The following is a 17,368-nucleotide window of genomic DNA, read 5'->3' as shown; positions in this document are numbered from 1 at the left end:
AGTTGGCCTGTGGCATCTTCCAGGATCAGGGATTGAACCCATGTCGTCTTCATTGGCAGGTGGATTCTTAACCACTAGACCACCAGGGAAGCCCCATGTATCTTTTCGAATTAGAGTTTTCTCCAGGTGTATGCCCAGGAGTGGGGTTGCTAGATCATATGGTAACTTATTTTTAGTTTTTTGAGGAACCTCCATATTTTTCCTTTAATGGCTGCACCAACTTATATTCATTTGGGGTCTTTTAAAAAATGCAGATGTCTATGGCTGATTCATGTTGATATATGGCAGAAATCAACATAATACTGTAAAACAATTATCCTCCAATTAAAAATAAATAAGGGAAAAAAATTTAGATCCCTGAACTATATCTCCAGAGATTCTGAGTCACTGGTGTGGGCTGAACTGAGGAATCTGCACTATGGAAAAACCGATTTAACTGGATGGTTCTAAACATATGTAAAAATAGAAAATGTATGGAATTCCAAGGAATCAGATTATTTTTTTAACAATTAAGATTATTTTGATACGGATGGTCTCTGGAGCATACTTTGAAGCTCAGTGGGTTAAGGGCATGTGCTTTGGGGTTAATCAGATCTGAGTTCAAATCCATCTCCATTATTTACTGAGTGACCTTGGAAAGAAAACACAGTTTCTCTGTATTTCAGATTCTTTACCTATAAAATTGACATGAACAGTTCCTACCTTGGATTAGTGATATAATGCATATGAACTCTCAGTATAAAGCCTGGCACATAAAACATCTTAGACAAATGCTGCTGCTACTGCTGCTAAGTCGCTTCAGTTGTGTCCGACTCTGTGCGACCCATAGACGGCAGCCCACCAGGCTCCGCTGTCCCTGGAATCCTCCAGGCAAGAACACTGGTTGCCATTTCCTTCTCCAATGCATGAAAGAGAAAAGTGAAAGTGAAGTCGCTCAGTTGTGTCCGACCCTCAGCGACCCCCATGGACTGCAGCCTTCCAGGCTCCTCCATCCATGGGATTTTCCAGGCAAGAGTACTGGAGTGGGGTGCCATTGCCTTCTCTGAGACAAATGCTAGACATCATTATAACTATTATATCTTGGTTTCTGCAGTGCAGGGAGGGAGGTATCAGACCCACTTCATAGATAAAGAAACTGAGGCCACACACTTTTCTAGTGATAGACCCTGGATTAGAACTGAAGTTGCCAGCTCAGGGGACAGGTGCCCACCCTCTCCTCCAGGAAGCCTTCCTTCTTTCAGACCAACTTGCTCTCACACCACGCTGTTCCTCAGAGCACTGCTCTGGGCTCTCAGCCCTACTGTTTTCCTGAGGATGGCAGCACTCACATTCCCAGTGACTGGGGTGTCCAGTTATATCTCTCAAGTGAGGCTCGCAGCCTGCTTTTGCCAGCAGACATCCTGAGTCTCAGATGCTAGAGACATCCCTATGGGGTGGACTGGGTACTCAGGCCAGAAGTGAGGGTGGAAAAGGAGGAGGCGCAGGAGGGAGAGGGAGGGAGCACCGAAAGCCCTCGGACACCTGGCAGGCTGGACAGTGTGCGAGGGCAAGGATACTTCCTGTCGGGCGTGGTGCCCTCTTCCTGGACAAGGTCCCTGGCCTTTCCTGAGGCACTCCCTTCCCTCCCACCCCAGGACCCCCGCTGCTCGAGGAGGCAGCTTCTCTGCCCCATCTGAACTCTCTGCAGAGGGGAAAGAGCCTCACCCAGCTGAGGGCTTGTCCTGGGATTCAGGGTCTAGCAGCACTTTATCCCCTCCTTCTCTGTCCTCAAGTGGATAAAATAAAGTCAGCTGCTTCACATAAACAGCTGCTGGCAGTGACATAGGTCCCAAGTCTGAAGAGGGCCATGGATCACCTGGTCCAAGTCCACCATCTCACTAGTTTTGTTTGAACTAGTTTATTAATCATAAGAATAGTATATCATAATAGCCCAAGGATGGAGACAACCCAAATGTCCATCAACTGACAGATGGATAAACGAAATATGGTATATTCATACAGTAGAGTATTATTTGTCTATAAAAAGGAAGTACTGATACATGCGATGGCATGAATGAACCTCCGAAGCATTATGGTGAATGGAGGCACCCAGACAAGAGAGGCCACGCATTGTATGATTCTGTTTAAATGAAATATCCAGATAAGGCAAATTATAGAGACACAGCAGACTGGTTGAGGGGGAACAGGAAGCGACTGCTTTCTGAGTGTGGGTTTTCCTTCTGGACTAATGAAGATGTTTGGGAACTTGATAGTGCTGATGGCTACGCAACACGGTGAGTGCACTAAACGCCAGTGATTGGACACCTGAAAACGGTTGGAGTGGTCAGTTCTACGTCATGTGTATTTCACTACCACATGATGAAAAGCACAATCACAACAAAAGAGTGTGAATGGGAAAATATGTTCCCTTTCATCCAGATTTCTGCTCATTCATTTCCTATAGGAAAATACTGTCAAGAGTTTCTTGCATATCCTAGAAAAACTTGTTAAATGCCTGTGTGAGCACCCTATTTAAAAGCGAATGGGATCATGTTACATGCAGTATTTTGACTTTTTTTTCAGTATGTATCCTGGGATTCATTTCTAATCAGCCCAGACAGACCCGTCTCATGTATTGTTTGATGGTTGAAGAATATTCCTCTGTGCTGCCAAATGATAGGGTATCAGGACACAGAAGTCTGATGCAGGTTCAGCTGCACATGGTGCATCACCCAAAAACCATAGTAGAGTTTCTTGTATGCAATGTTAAGTCCCTATTCCAGGCCATAGCACTCGTGAACTTCCGCCCTAGTACCTTGATATGTGTGTTTCCAGCCCCTCTTTCTTATTTCAAGGGTAGAGGAACAGAAGCCCAGAGAGGGGTAGAGGGCTGTTCAAGGTCACATAGAACTGGGTCTGGAGCCCCAGGCCATGCCTACTGGCCCGCCCACCCAGGCTGTCACAGGAGAGGTCACGGTCTCCCACGCTCCTCCCCAGTAGGTGGGCATGGTGGAATGGTGCCAGGCTTGGAGCTCTAGCCCCAGCAGGACACACAGGAGCTTCAGGACAGGAGCCTTCTCCCCCTCACCCCCAACCCTCAGGGACGAGAACTTACTGTGGGAGCTGATATACTCAGGGGACTTGCCAGGTCCCAGGGGAAGGGCCTCCTCATAGTAGTCCTCAGGCGGAGGCCTGTTGGGGAGTGGTGGAGGCAGGTCAGCTGTCTGAAAGAGGACAGAGGAGGTGTGTGAAACCCAAAAGACCAAGAGAGCATGGGGAGCAGGCAGAGGGACAGGGAGGAGCCTGGGGACGAGGGGGACAGGAGCTCCTAAAAGGCAGGATGCAGTCTCTGAATATGAAAGGACATGCTGCTGCTGCTAAGTCACTTCAGTCGTGTCTGACTCTTAGCGACCCCATGAACTGCAGCCCGCCAGGCTCCTCCGTCCATGGGATTTTCCAGGCAAGAGTACTGGAAGGATATGATGCGTGGTCAACAACTGGTACCATTTATGGTGGTGATGATAGTGAATTATGCAGTCAACAGATAATGTTTGATGTGATTTGAGCCCCCTGCCCTAATTTCATGGCCCCAAAGGCTGGGAACTTCATTTTTGGTCTGTGATCTAGACCTTCATTTTTGTAGGTGAAAACTCAGGCTCAGAGACCGGAAGTGATCTGCCACACAGCAGAAGGGAGGAAGGCAGAGGCCACCCATCTTGTGATCCAGAGCTTTCCCCATCACTCCTCCTGTGCTCCTAAAATCAGAAGTTGGGGTGGGCATGTCCTTTGGGCCTGAAGGGACAGGTCAGTTTACCACATTATCCCTGGTCGGCACTGGCACAGTGAGCATGCCATCATGAATCATTAAAATGTTCTCACAGTGCGTTTCTGCCCTTAACCATCACACTGAAGACAGAGTAGATCTGTTATGGTCAAGAGGATCCCCAGCATTAGAGTTGAGAGTTTCCCTCCCTCCTCCAGAGAAAAAGAGGGCCAGAGAGTGTAAGAACTCACTTGTCTCAGAGATGGACTCTTGGCTGGCTCAGGACTGGCTCCTTTGCAGGACTCTGCCTCGTCCTCTGGCATGTCTTGAAGGCCGCTCAGGTCACAGTCTAGGGGGAGTCAGGCCATTAGGACAGAGTAAGTGGAGGATGAGCACGGCAGAGTGAGAAGAGGACTAGATTTGGGGTCAGGAAGCCCAACCACCTCCTCCATTAGTAATCCAGGGCAAGTGACTTCATCCCTCTTATCCATAAAGTGGTCACAATAATCCCAGTGTTATCAGGGAATCAGATGGGATAATGCAGTTTGGTACAGTGCTTTGAAGTTTTCAAGGGTTATTTAATGAAGGCACGGTGTTTACCCTAAGTCTGTCAGTCCATGAATCCTCTCATCTGACCCACAGCTTTCTCCCTGTGTTGTATAGTGCCGTTCTCCCTTGGGATAGATCAGGGATTGCACACACCCTGCACGCGGCCTGGCTTGGCTGCTCCCATATTCTAGGTGCCTCTGCTGGTCCCTCACAGCTCCATTTTCTGCTGAGCTGCCGGACCACTCAACTCAGAGACCAGGCAGCTACTAAGATGGATGTTAGCAGCAGACGAGACAAGGCCCTATTGCCAGCATTCTTCAGCCTGTGTGTTCATCCCTACCCTTCCTCAAATCTCGAGCTGATTTCCTTTAACTATGGATTTTGACTAGACTTCAGACCTGACAGGGCCCAGAGAGGCAAAGGGACTTTTCTGAGGTGACTCAATTTCGTAATGTTAGCGCCAGACCCAGATGCAGGGGACCCTTCTAGAGACTGAGGTGGTAGACGTGCATGACGTGTATGAGCTGGAGGGACAGATTCAGAGTAGCTTACCAAATTCTTCGAAGAGGGACTCCACGAAGCTGGGCCCAGAGTGGAGGTCCGCTGTGTTCACATACAGGTAGGAGGCTTCTTTGGCTGTGAGGAAGGGGAGAGCAGGCCAGCAGTGAGGAGGGGCATGGGGGCCCAGGACTGCTGCTGCTGCCGCCAAGGGTGGCTAGTCCCCCCCGCCCACTCAGACTTCTGTCCCGCACAGGACACAGCACTCAGGTTGCAAAGCATGTGCATATCCTACATCATCTCCAGAGCTTTCAAACTTTGTTTCCTTTTTTCCATTGTTATTGAGGATCTCCTTCTCTGAGTGAAAGGATGCCCAGAGCCCAATATAGAGGACAAAGTAGAGGCGCTGCTTTGGGGACAGCTGGGGGCCAGTCGGCCCTTTCATTAGCCAGCAGTCCTGTGAGAGTGGCCGAGGACACTGTCCCTGGGAAGTGAGGCTCAGTTTCACCCAGTGGTGACCCCCCCCATGTCACTCAGACCCCTCCAACCCCGCGGGATAGGACACAGCCCCTTTAGAGTTTACTGAGCTCTTGATTTACACATACCATCTTGTGGGCTCTCTTGAAGTTGGGGAAAGGCTGGAGCAGAGGAGGAAGCTTTGCTGCTGAGAACACAGTGAGGCAGAGAGGCTGTGGGGAGTAGAGGGAGGGCCTGAGTGGAGATGGAGGGGCAGGCGCACTACCCATAAAGCCAGGAGGGAGTGTGTGAGCATGCATCTGAGTGCAGGAGAGTGTGATGTGTATGTGATGTGTCTGTCAGAGTGTGTGTGAGTGTTGTGCATATATGCTGTGTGTATGTGATGAGTGAGTGTGTTGTGTGTGATAGAGCATGGGGGTGCATTATGTGTGATGTGTTACTGTGTGAGGTCTATGTGAGCATGTTGTGTGTGTGAGTGTGTGGTAGTGGTGTGTACATGAGTATGTATGGCATGTGTGTTGTGTGAGTTTGTAGAGGGCCAGGGGTGGAGGAGGACAAGGAGCACAGCCAGGGCTATGGTGGACGAAGCTTGGAGTGCATGGGGACGCTGGTTAGACCATGAAGAGAGCTGAGCTGCCATGCTGTGAGGTTTACTTCCTCCTACCAGCAGGCCCTGGGCAGTTACTGAGAGTTCTTGAGAAGCTCTGGGCAGCATGCTGACGGCTGACCTGGGAGGGGCTGCAGGCTCTGCAGGATGGAGGCCACGGCCATCTTCTTCTCCAGAGTGGTGTCGCTGAGGTACTCGTGGTCCAGGAGGCTGAGCAGCCCTGTGAGCTCGGGGAGGAGCTGCTCCAGCACTGAGGAGGAAGCCCGTGGAGCACGGTCATGGCTGTGTTCAGGGTCTGGGCCCCACCCTCACCCTGCAGGGCTTGGGGAAGCAGAAGCCAGAGGACAGGGCCCAGGGCAACACAGAGACCTCAGAGGCCCTCACACAGCTATCCCAGCGCTGGCCACCAGCGTCCCGTGGGAGAGCCCTGCTCAGTTAACTGTGACGTTTTTCCGGCTCCCTGCTCCCTGCTCCTCCTCCTCAGACCTCATCTGGGGTTGGCCTGAGGACTGAGCCTCCAGCTAGTCTGAGCAGAGGCACTGAGCCCTCTCTTTGTCCCAGCCTGCCCTCTGCTCTGCAGGCCCAGGGTCCTTCCTCACTGAGCTGAAGGGTCAGTGCAGGTCCCAGGCAGGAGCTCTGGCTGTCCAGGACACAGGGCAGGAAGGAAGCCTTCCTGTCCCATCAGTCTATACACTTCAATCTCTGGAACCTTCTGTTTCCGGTGACTTGACAGGAGCCAAACTAAACATTAACCCTTCCCACCCCTGGCCCAAAACTCTTGTTGCTGTTCTTTTCTCTGTGCTATACCAGTGTTTCTCAGACTTGAGTGTATATAAGGAATTACCAGGGGATTCTGTCAAAATGCAGATTCTGACTCAGGAGGTCTGGTATGGGGCCTGAGATTCTGCATTGCTGACAAGCTCCCAGCTAAAACTGACGCTGCTGGTCTGAGACCACACAGAGTTGCAAAGCCTAGAGCAGAGTCCTTCAAAAAGACTGAAGCATACCAAGACCATGATGTCATCAATGTCTCTCTGTCCCAAAGCAGTATCTTGGGACTTGGTTTGCCTTAGAGCCAAAGACTGACTTCTCTATAGAAGTAGTATTGTCCCTCTTTGCAGCTTGCCATCACTTGTGCACAATAATATGAGCTCACGTGTATTGAACAGTTATTTCCAGCTGTGCTAGCTAATCCCTTTCATACATACTGGGAAACCAGTATGAGTTTAACATCACTTAAAATAAAGAATTAGATCTCAATTAGGATTAGATCTGATAGAGTGCCTGAAGAACTATGGACGGAGGTTCGTGACACTGTACAGGAGGCAGTGATCAAGACCATCCCCAAGAAAAGAAATGGAAAAAGGCAAAATGGGTGTCTGAGGAGGCCTTACAAATAGCTGAGGAAAGAAGAGAAGTGAAATGCAAAGCAGAAAAGGAAAGATATAGCTATTTGAATGAAGAGTTCCAATGAATAACACAGAGATAAAAAAAAGCCTTCTAGTGCTCAATGCAAAGAAATAGAGGAAAACAATAGAATGGGAAAAACTAGAGATCTCTTCAAGAAAATTAGTGATACCAAGGGAACATTTCATGAAAAATGGGCACAATAAAGGATAGCAATGGTATGGACCTAACAGAAGCAGAAGATATTAAGAAGAGGTGGCAAGAATACACAGAACTATACAAAAAAGGTCTTCATGATCTAGATAACCACAATGGTGTGATCACCCACCTTAAGCCAGACATCCTGGAATGCAAAGTGAACATCATTACGAACAAAGAAGCATCATTATGAACAAAGCTAGTGGAGGTGATGGAATTCTAGTTGAGCTATTTCAAATCCTAAAAGATGTTGCTGAGAAAGTGCTGTACTCAGCATGCCAGCAAATTTGGAAAATTCAGCAGTGGCCACATTACTGGAAAAGGTCAGTTTTCATTCCAATCCCAAAGAAAGGCAATGCCAAAGAATGTTCAAACTACTGCACAGTTGCACTAATCTCACACGCCAGCAAAGTAATGCTCAAAATTCTCCAATCCAGGCTTCAATAGTATGTGAACCGTTAACTTCAGATGTTCAAGCTGGATTTAGAAAAGGTAGAGGAACCAGCGATCAAATTCCCAACATTCACTGGATCATCGGAAAAGCAAGAGAGTTCCAAAAAAAATCTACCTCTGCTAAAGCCTTTAAATGTGTGGATCACAACAAACTATGGAAAATTCTTAAAGAGATCGGACAATACCAGACCACCTTACCTGCCTCCTAAGAAATCTGTATGCAGGCCAAGAAGCAACAGTTAGAACTAGACATAGTTCTAACAGATTGGTTTCAAATAGGGAAAGGAGTACATCAAGGCTGTATACTGTCACCCTGCTTATTTAAGTTATATGCAGAGTACGTCATGTGAAATGCAAAGCTGGATGAAGCCTAAGCTGGAATCAAGATTGCCAGGAGAAATATCAATAACTTCAGATATGCAGATGACACCACCCTGATGGCAGAAAGCAAAGAACTAAAGAGCCTCTTGATGAAAGTGAAAGAGGAGAGTGAAAAAGTAGGCTTAAAACTCAACATTCAGAAAACTAAGATCATGGCATCCAGTCCCATCACTTCATGGCAAATAGATGGGGAAACAATGGGAACAGTGAGAGATTTTATTTTCTTGGGCTCCAAAATCACTGCAGATGGTGACTGCAGCCATGAAATTAAAAGATGCTTGCTCCTTGGAAGAAAAATCTATGACCAATCAAGACAGCGTATTAAAAAGCAGAGACATTACTTTGCTGACAAAGGTCCATCTAGTCAAAGCTATCATTTTTCCAGTAGTCATGTATGGATGTGAGAGTTGGACTATAAAGCTGAGTGTTGAAGAATTGATGCTTTTGACCTGTGTTGTTGGAGAAGACTCTTGAGAGTCCCTTAGACAGCAAGGAGATTCAACCAGTCCATCCTAAAGGAAATCAGTCCTGAATATTCTTTGGAAGGACTGATGCTGAAGCTCCAATACTGTGGCCACCTGATGTGAAGGACTGACTCATTGGAAAAGACCCTGATGCTAGGAAAGATTGAAGGTGGGAGGAGAAGGGGACGACAGAGGATGAGATGATTGGATGGTATCACTGACTTGATGGACATGAGTTTGAACAAGCTTCAGGTGTTGGTGATGGACAGGAAGCCTGAAGTGTTGCAGTCCATGGAGTCACAAAGAGTCGGACACTACGGAGCAACTGAACTGAAAACTGAGAAAAGCTTGAATTAAAAACACTGGAAAAATTGAAAAGAATACATAGTCACACATCCCATTAACCTTGAAAGCTACTGCACTGTCACACATCATATAGCCTTTGGAAAACTCTGCTGTGTACCCATAAGAGAATGAGAGTGAAGAGGACATGTAAGGTCTCAGTACTATGTAAAAGTAGGTGTGACCTTGGGGGTACCCCTGGAAAGCATCTTGGGGACCCCCAAGCATTCCTGTCCCCAGCCACATCTTTCTGAGAATCGCTGTCCTTCAATAAATGATCTCAGATTGCTAAGCCTTTGTATTCCTTAAATCAGTCTGTCTGTCCGTCTCTCCCTCCTTCCTCCTCTTCCCATCTCCCTGTCTTTTGTCTGTGAGGTTTTATCTCACAGATTTCCTCTTGCTGCTATCAGCAAGTGCCTCTTGTGGCAGCATTCTGGCTTCTAAAAGCTCTCCTGCTTCTAAAGTGAGGACAGGTAGTTTCTGAGTGAGTTTCGTGCATTTAAAAACACGAGTTTAAGTACCCAAACATTATAACACCTTTTTTTGCTTTTGTTTTTCCTGGTACTTGATAGGATTTCTAACATGGGCTCCTGACTTCTAAGTGTTTTTCGTTTAACTGAGCTGTGATCACAATAGTCCAAATAGAGCAAAGGAGGGAGCTGAGTGAATCTGGGAGAAGCACATAGGGAGTGAGGAGCTGCTCCGTCCTGGTGGCATTGGTTTCTGGAGCCTGTAAGGAAGTGGTAGGCAGCAGATGGTGGAGGGAGCGCGAGCCTGGGAGAAAGCTCAGCTTGTAGCTTTAGTGGGCAAGAACCGTTCCTTGAGCTGAGCAGTTACCATTATGCTGGGCAGTTAATGCACATTATCTCATTTAATCCTCACAAACCACACAGGTGTCTCTGTGTTCTATGAGGGAGGAAGCAGAGGCTTAGAGAATTGAGGTCACCCAGCCAGTAAGCTGTAAGGTCAGGCTCTCTGACTTCAAAGCTTGCATTTCGCTGTGACTCCCGAATCCTCTATCAGAGAACTTGGGCTCAGAGAAAGGGAGGCCAGGTTGGGGCAGGGAGGAGGCGGATGGCCCCTCAAAGCTTGCTTGCTGAGCTGAGTCACTGGGGGTCTTGATCTGGAAGTCCTCTCACTGGATGAGTGGGAGACCCTTATTGTGGGGCTGAGATCCTGCTCAGTGGGCCTTTCTCCACTGAGCCCACTGAACTTTAGAGCCCTAACTATGTCGATCTCAGAGGAAAAAAACAAGTGATTCAAGCTTATACCTGACTTACCAGCAGAACGTCATCCCAGGGAGAAGCTTCTACATCGTGGTTACAAGAAAGCTTTTGGCCAGTGCTCTGTTCTTTAAAGATGATAAGGAACTCTTCCCCCAAAGCTAGCTTCCAGGTGTGGTGAACACAGATGTGCCTTTGAGAGTACCTTCATCTTTAACACCGTATAATTCAAACCACAAGGATTTAAGCTATCAAAGAATTTAATTTGGAGAGAAATCATATATATATATATAAAATGATATAATGCTTATGACAAATGGTCATACCTCTCCCAGGGGTTTGCTGGACCTCCTATCTGAGAGTCTCATTCAGTAGGCTATGTACTAGGACCCAGGAATCTATATTTCTAAGGAGTATTCCAGGTGATTCCAAGGTTCAACCTCTGAAAAACACACCCCCAGAAAACCTACTAGAGGGCATGTCCGTGAACATAAAGATTGTGGGAAGACCTCCCTCATTCCTTAAAAAATTGTCATTAGACATCTCTTTCTGAAACAACTGAGTGAAGGTGGGAATAAGAGCCCCTGCAGACGACTGTAACTAGCTGGGACATGAAGGCTTGCTTAGGAGAGCACAGTGATTAGGGCTTTGGGGTAAGACCTCTCAGCTGGACTTCTTGTGCTGCCACTTCCGAGTTGGACAAAGATGGGCACATTAGAGAGCTCTGAGCCATGGTTTTCTCATCTGTAAAGTGAGAATACTAGGATCCCAGCCTAACTAGGTTAAGATGATGCTTGCAGAGCACTTTGTTCGGTACTGTGCCTGGAGCCATCAACAGGGCCATATTATTGTTGTTGCTGCTTCCTAATATTCCCCAGAATTGTGCACACTCCAGAGTATTGACCAGATAGTATTTAGTGACAGATCTGCCATAGTTGTGGTAACAGACTTTGTGAGGACATGTCTTAATCTGTGCCTCAATCACAGCAGATGCCCAGCAAGCATCCATTCATTGAATATTTTGATGACCCAGGCCAACACTCTGATTTTAAAGATGTGGAACGTGAGGGTTCAAGAGTTTATCTGACTTAGCTACAGTCACACAACTAATTGAAAATAAGAATATCTAGTGTTAAATTTACACTAGGTTTAATGCTTAGATAAGTCATAGAAGAATGGCTGAGAGCTCAGGGTATACACAATCTGGGCCCCACCCAGCTCTGCCATTTTCTGCTTGGGGAAACGTCTTAACTTTCCTTAGCGTTCAATTCTTCATCTATAAACAGTGGGGGTAAAACAGTAGCTTCTGCGCATGATCGCTGTAGAGATGAAATAAAAAGATACATATGGTGGTGCTCAGGGAACTCAATGGTGTTCTCTTCATCTGTGTAACCCCCCAACAGATTCAGGTGTGCTAGGCACAAGGGAAGGGAGTTCCCAGGGCAGGAGGACATTGTGGGATTCTGCAAGCAGCCCCTCCCCACATGGACTGTTCACAGCCCTGGGCCTGACACTGAGCTTGTGCAGTTATGGCCATTGGAGGCGGTAGAGCCCCTTTTCTCAGAGTGCTCCCCTCCCAAGGACTCCCTCCATGCCATGTGGAGGGACAGCATCTTTCAGCTGGAGGGGCAGTAATACAGCCCAGAATCCTGTCCCTGCCATCCCAGGAAAAATCACTAGTTCCTACCGCACCCACCTCCCATCTTTGCTCCTAGTCCAGGTCATCTCTGCTATCCGTGGGCAGACGGGGCATCGGGACAGGGTTTCCTTTTATGACTAGATTTTATTTAGAACCATGAATACATTTCATTGATCTTGTTTGGTTTAGGTGAGCCTTAGGGAAGTACAGTGAATTCCAATCAAGAAAAACCAGGGAGAAATAGTCTAATCATTGTTATAAGTCTTCATTTTTTCTTTTTACCAGGTGGGACAGAGGGGCATAGAAATCCAAGAGTTGATAACTGTTCACAGGGATGCAAAAAAGTTTGTCAAATAAAATTAGAAACCTACTTAAAAATTTATCTAAGGTTATACCACTCTGTGCTTATTGTTCCTGGCAAACACCCAACTAAGACTAAGATCAGTTTTCTCTCTGCTCCTCCACCCTCCCCTCCTAAGTGAAAACAGCATGAGGTGGTAGAGAACAGAAATCTAAGCCCCAAGCAAAAAGCACTGCCACCTGTTCCCAGGGCTGCATCCCTGGTGCAGCTTAAGTGAAACCTTGAAGCAAAAGCCCTTCATTACAACCAGTATGGGCTCCCAGTGCAAAGAAGGTCAGACTTATTTAGAGATCTGAAAGGTAAAAGGTCTAATTTCCATGACAAAAAGCAAGTAAATAATACATCTTTGGCAAGCCACAGGAATAACAAACCCTGTTTGGGTTCCTACCTAGTCAGCTGGTGGGCTCTTTGACTTGTGATCTCATTCCTGGGCACCTGTTAGTCTCTGAAATTTACAAAAATGCTTGGAAACAGCTCGCAAGTTATAATTTCATTAAATGCAAAGCAGTAGGAGGAAAGCAATTTCTCTTTTCCCCACTTCAGTACTTGACAAGCCTCTTTAGGACAAAAACAACTCATCCTTCTTTGCTATCAAAGTCAGAGAAAATGCAAACAGTATGTTTGAAAAATGAAAAATAGGAAGAGTTGTCAGAATGTGGTTTTATGAAGGGTATGCAGTTTGTCTTTTCATTTACTCAAATTTCCTTTCTCATTTCCCGACTGCAAAATAACCCAATTTCTATCTCATAAAGGTTCCTTACCTGGAGAAAGAAGTAGTACATTCCTTTAAAACCTTTTGATCATGATTTTAGAGATGACATTTAGTAAATTGTTTTAACAGCCTAGCATGTCAGTGAGGTATGACCCATTATAGCAGTGGGGAGTTAACTCACCTTAGAAAGGAAAGCAGTATACTTAGTAGAGGTGGTCTCAACAGTTGGGTAGGAGGAAGGAAGGAAAGAGGAGACTTTTCTGTGGCCTTCCAACCCTGCATGCCCTTCCAGACACCTTTGTCCAGGCTGCTTTCTGCTCTGTTCCTCAGCCTCTTAACCCCAGGTCTCTGCATATGTGGTTCCCTCTTCCTGTCAGAATTCCCTTCTCCTCCTAACCAGTAATGGCCCCCTTCAGCCCTCTACTCACTCATGACTTTCTCACAGACCTTCACTGTCCTCCTGACCACATACACTCCCTTTATTTTATGCTGTCATAGCATCACTCTCCCTGTGATACTTCTTATGGTGAAATGTTAACACTTTTCACTGGTTCTCTGGATGGATCCCTGGATGAAAAACTTGAGCATGCAGAACCCATGGGACTGACTGAGGGAATTGAGTATCTGAGGATTTTGGTATTGGTGAAGGTCCTGGACCCAGTTCCCTGCAGATCCCAGAGGATGGCTGTATTTAAATACGTCTATCTCTGATTAGCATCTGTTTCCCCCACTTGAGCCTTAACTCCTTGAGGGTAAGAATAGGGCCAGCTTTTGCTAGTGCCTGACATAGAATATGTGCTTAAGTATTTGTGGAATGAGTAAATTCTTGAAGCAAAGTTTTCTTAAGAGTTGATAAAGTCCAACAGCTAGTTAGACAAAAGCTATGACAAATTTAGACAGCAAATTTAAAAGCAGAGACATTACTTTGCCAACAAAGTTCTGTCTGGTCAAAGCTATGGTTTTTCCAGTAGTCATATATGGATGTGAGAATTGGACCATAAGAAAGGCTGAGTGCTGAAGAACTGATGCTCCTGAACTGTGGTGTTGGAGACAACTCTTGAGAGTCCCTTGGATTGCAAGGAGATCAAACCAGTCAATCCTAAAGGAAATCAATTCTGAACATTCATTGGAAGGACTGATGCTGACACTCCAATGCTTTGGTCACCTGATGTGAAGAGCTGACTCATTGGAAAAGACCCAGATGCTGGGCAAGATTGAAGGCAGGAGAAGGGGATGACAGAGGATGAGATGGTTGGATGGCATCACCAACTCGATGGACAGGAGTTTGAGCAAGCTCCAGGAGATGGTAAAGGACAGGGAAGCCTGGGCATGCTGCAGGCCAGGGGGTTGCAAAGAATTGGACATGATTGAGTGACTAAATAACAACAACAGCTAGTTAATGTCTAGTTAACCATGTTTGTTCTCATGGTGACTCAGGATAGTAAAAAAGATGCTTGAAAGAAAAAAAAAAAAACCAAAACAAGCCCAAAACAGGTAGCAAAAAGCCCAGGGTACAAAAGGGAGCAGAAGCCCTTTTGTCTCATGTGGCTAAGCTCCCCAAACCCTGTTTGTTTGAACTTGTACCCCTCATGTGAATATGGTTTCCAGTTGGTTTAGTGATGCATGTTTTGTAGTTTGTGGATTTTAATCCTAACATAGTAACATTAATACAGGAACTATGTGAGTTTAAGTCTTATTTCCATTTTCTAGCTTTATACCTTTGGGATAATTACATAACTGCCTGATGTACATCATTGGTGACCTGTGAAGCTTATCTACCTCAACAATGGGCCCTAGTACAGTGAGAATGTGCCTAAAATAGAGTCTGGCACATAGTAAATACTCAGTACATGTTAGCTGTTAACATCATTCTTCCTTTACTATTATATGTCATACCCTGCTTTAAGAGGTTTACATGTGTTCTTTACATAATTAAATTATGAATTTTGGTAAAGTCTTAATGAAATTCATAACTTAATTCTTACAGATGTGGGAACTGAGGACTGCAGAATGGGAAGAATTCTGAGGCCATTTGGAGATGCCTCTCCCAGTGCTCCTTCAGAATGCTGTGTCCATCTATGCTAAGTCCTGCGTTAACTCTGCAGCGAGGCCCCCAGCCACACAAGTGAGGCTGAGGGAACTGACCCCTCACTTCATGGGTACAGAAATGCCTCGTTCCTCTGCCCAGTTTCTTCCAAGTTATTGCAGATCAACCCATCTGGGGCCATGAAGATGTCTCACTTCCTTTCTCTGAATTTACAAGCACTTCACAGAGTCCAAATGAAGGCCAAACAGTGGGCAGGACATTGGAGGGGACCTCACTGGTTGGACTAGCATTGTTGATTGCTAAAACAAATACATCCTGTTGTCCCAGAGCATACAGGGAAGACTGTGGTTCATGTGGGCTGGAAAAGAATAGAAAAGGAGCAGCAAAGAAACACAGCTGCAAAGCCAATGCCTTGTGCTGACTGCTTTCCAGGAGTTATATATAGCTCCTGTGTGAGGCAGGCAGAGGGTTGTCGAGGTCACCTTGAAAGGCTTTTGTGTGTGATAATTACAGCTTACGGAGGAAACGGAATATCCTTTATGCTGAAGAGAATAGTACAGTTTGACTCCTTGGGAGAGAAACCCAGAAATCCTGAGGGAGGTGGAAAAGAAGAGTGGAGGATTTGGGATTTGGTAGGAGAACCGACTCTTTGGAAAAGACCCTGATGCTGGAAAAGACTGAGGCGAGAGGAGAAGGGGACGACAGAGGATGAGATGGTTGGATGGCATCACTGATGCGATGGACATGAGTTTGAGTAGGCTCTGGGAGCTGGTGATGGACAGGGAAGCCTGGCGTGCTACAGTCCATGGGGTTGCAAAGTCGGACATGGCTGAGCGACTGAACTGAACTGAGGAGAGTATCTGGTTTGGATTCTGACTCCTCCCACTTGCTAGTGTGGAATTGGGTAAATCAGCCCCTCAGAGCATCATCTTCCTCTTCTGGAAGAAGGGATTTAGAATCCTTGTGTGTGGGAATCCTTTGTGGGAGGCAAAATGGGCAATGGTGGGGTAAGCGTTTGTAAACTGTGGGGATTCTTACTGGGGATCCTCTGTAGCACAGTTCTGTGATGTACTCTTGTTTCAGGAAGGTAAAAGGTCAGGGAGGTGGCAGGTCAGTGGGGAAGCAGGTTGTGGGGCTGTTTTGGGGTGACTCTGTTCTGGGAGGTGGGCCAGGGTGACAAGCTCATGGAAGCCCTGTATGTTAATGGCCTTTTGAGCAGCAGCTCTGCCCATGTCTTGTCATCCACCAGGACAGCTCTCATTCTGAACACCTTGTTTCTCAGCCCTGGGTGGCCAGGGAGGTGGTAGTTCCCCCTCATCAAGACATTTCCAGACAAGAGTCGGGTGGGGCAAGGAAATAGCTTTTGGCAGTGGGGCTGGATTCTCCCAGAATTGTTCCTTTGTGTGCAGATTCCTCCCTGTTTGGCTTACAAAGGAAATGGTTCCAGGAGGAAGTGGAAAACTGTGACACACACATGCTCAGCCCTCACACACAAGATGGCAGCTGTTTCCGCTTGGTGGAAGTCCCTACCGTCTCCTTCACTGAATGGAGTGGCCTGGGATACCGGATGATAAAGGCAGGGAGTGTTTTTGAGCTCTTAAGTGATGTTCCAGATGTTATGCTAAGCATTTTGCATGGATTACCTCATTTAATTCTCATAATGGCCCTGTGAAGTAGTTACTGTTCTTACCCTCTGTTTTATACATAAACCAAGTGAGGCTCAGAGAGGCACAATTGTTTGTTTAAAGGCGAGTTGGTGATGGACAGGGAAGCCTGGTGTGCTGCAGTGGCAAAAAGAACCTAGACCTAAGTCTAGGGCCTAAACTTCTAACTGTTGCATCGTAATTCTTTCTGGCCACCTTCTTCTAAAAGAGGTTCCCTATCTCCGAAGCTTGGTAGAACCACCAGTGAGCCACTCATGACTACTCCCCACTAGTGTCCCTTCACAGGATGGGTGCCTGGTCTGAGGCCTAGATGGAGCTGGGCTTACCATTCTGAGAAGTTTGAGGAACTATCTCACCAATTGCCTGCAACAGACACTGAGGATGTCTGGCTAGGGGTTTGCGAATAATGCTGATAATAATAGTCAATGATGACAGTGAACGTTTATTGAACACATTTTACAATGTGGGCCTAACACTTATATTTCTTTAATAAATTAGGACCTCAACTGGACAAAAATTGGATTAATCCTAATCCTTGATTCATGAGATACTGTCATCATTGGTCCATGCATGCTTCATTTTTATTTATTTATGTAGTCAGTTA

General features: G+C 46.5%; 1 protein-coding gene and 1 long non-coding RNA gene across 5 annotated transcripts in view; one reads left to right on the top strand and one right to left on the bottom strand.

The window, feature by feature from the left end:
* Positions 1–17,368, top strand: part of LOC138441418 (uncharacterized) — a 103,155-nt gene that overhangs the window by 35,402 nt on the left and 50,385 nt on the right. The window lies entirely within an intron of this gene.
* The window catches only part of AFAP1L1 (actin filament associated protein 1 like 1), a 66,909-nt gene that overhangs the window by 31,228 nt on the left and 18,313 nt on the right, over positions 1–17,368 (bottom strand). For 2 of the 4 annotated variants that reach the window (XM_069592381.1, XM_069592383.1), the window contains exons 2-6: positions 5,995–6,123; positions 5,395–5,478; positions 4,844–4,927; positions 3,994–4,091; positions 3,095–3,203 (exon numbers count right to left, since the gene is read on the bottom strand). In XM_069592381.1, coding sequence (XP_069448482.1) covers positions 3,095–3,203; positions 3,994–4,091; positions 4,844–4,927; positions 5,395–5,478; positions 5,995–6,123 — 504 coding nt within the window. The remainder of the gene's footprint in view (positions 1–3,094; positions 3,204–3,993; positions 4,092–4,843; positions 4,928–5,394; positions 5,479–5,994; positions 6,124–17,368) is intronic. The other 2 variants (XM_069592382.1, XM_069592384.1) reach the window with 1 other exon arrangement.

Source organism: Ovis canadensis, chromosome 5 (genome assembly GCF_042477335.2).
Source record: "Ovis canadensis isolate MfBH-ARS-UI-01 breed Bighorn chromosome 5, ARS-UI_OviCan_v2, whole genome shotgun sequence".
NCBI lineage: Eukaryota > Metazoa > Chordata > Mammalia > Artiodactyla > Bovidae > Ovis > Ovis canadensis.
Note: the sequence above shows the minus strand (reverse complement) of the source record. Positions and strands in the feature narration are given on the sequence as shown.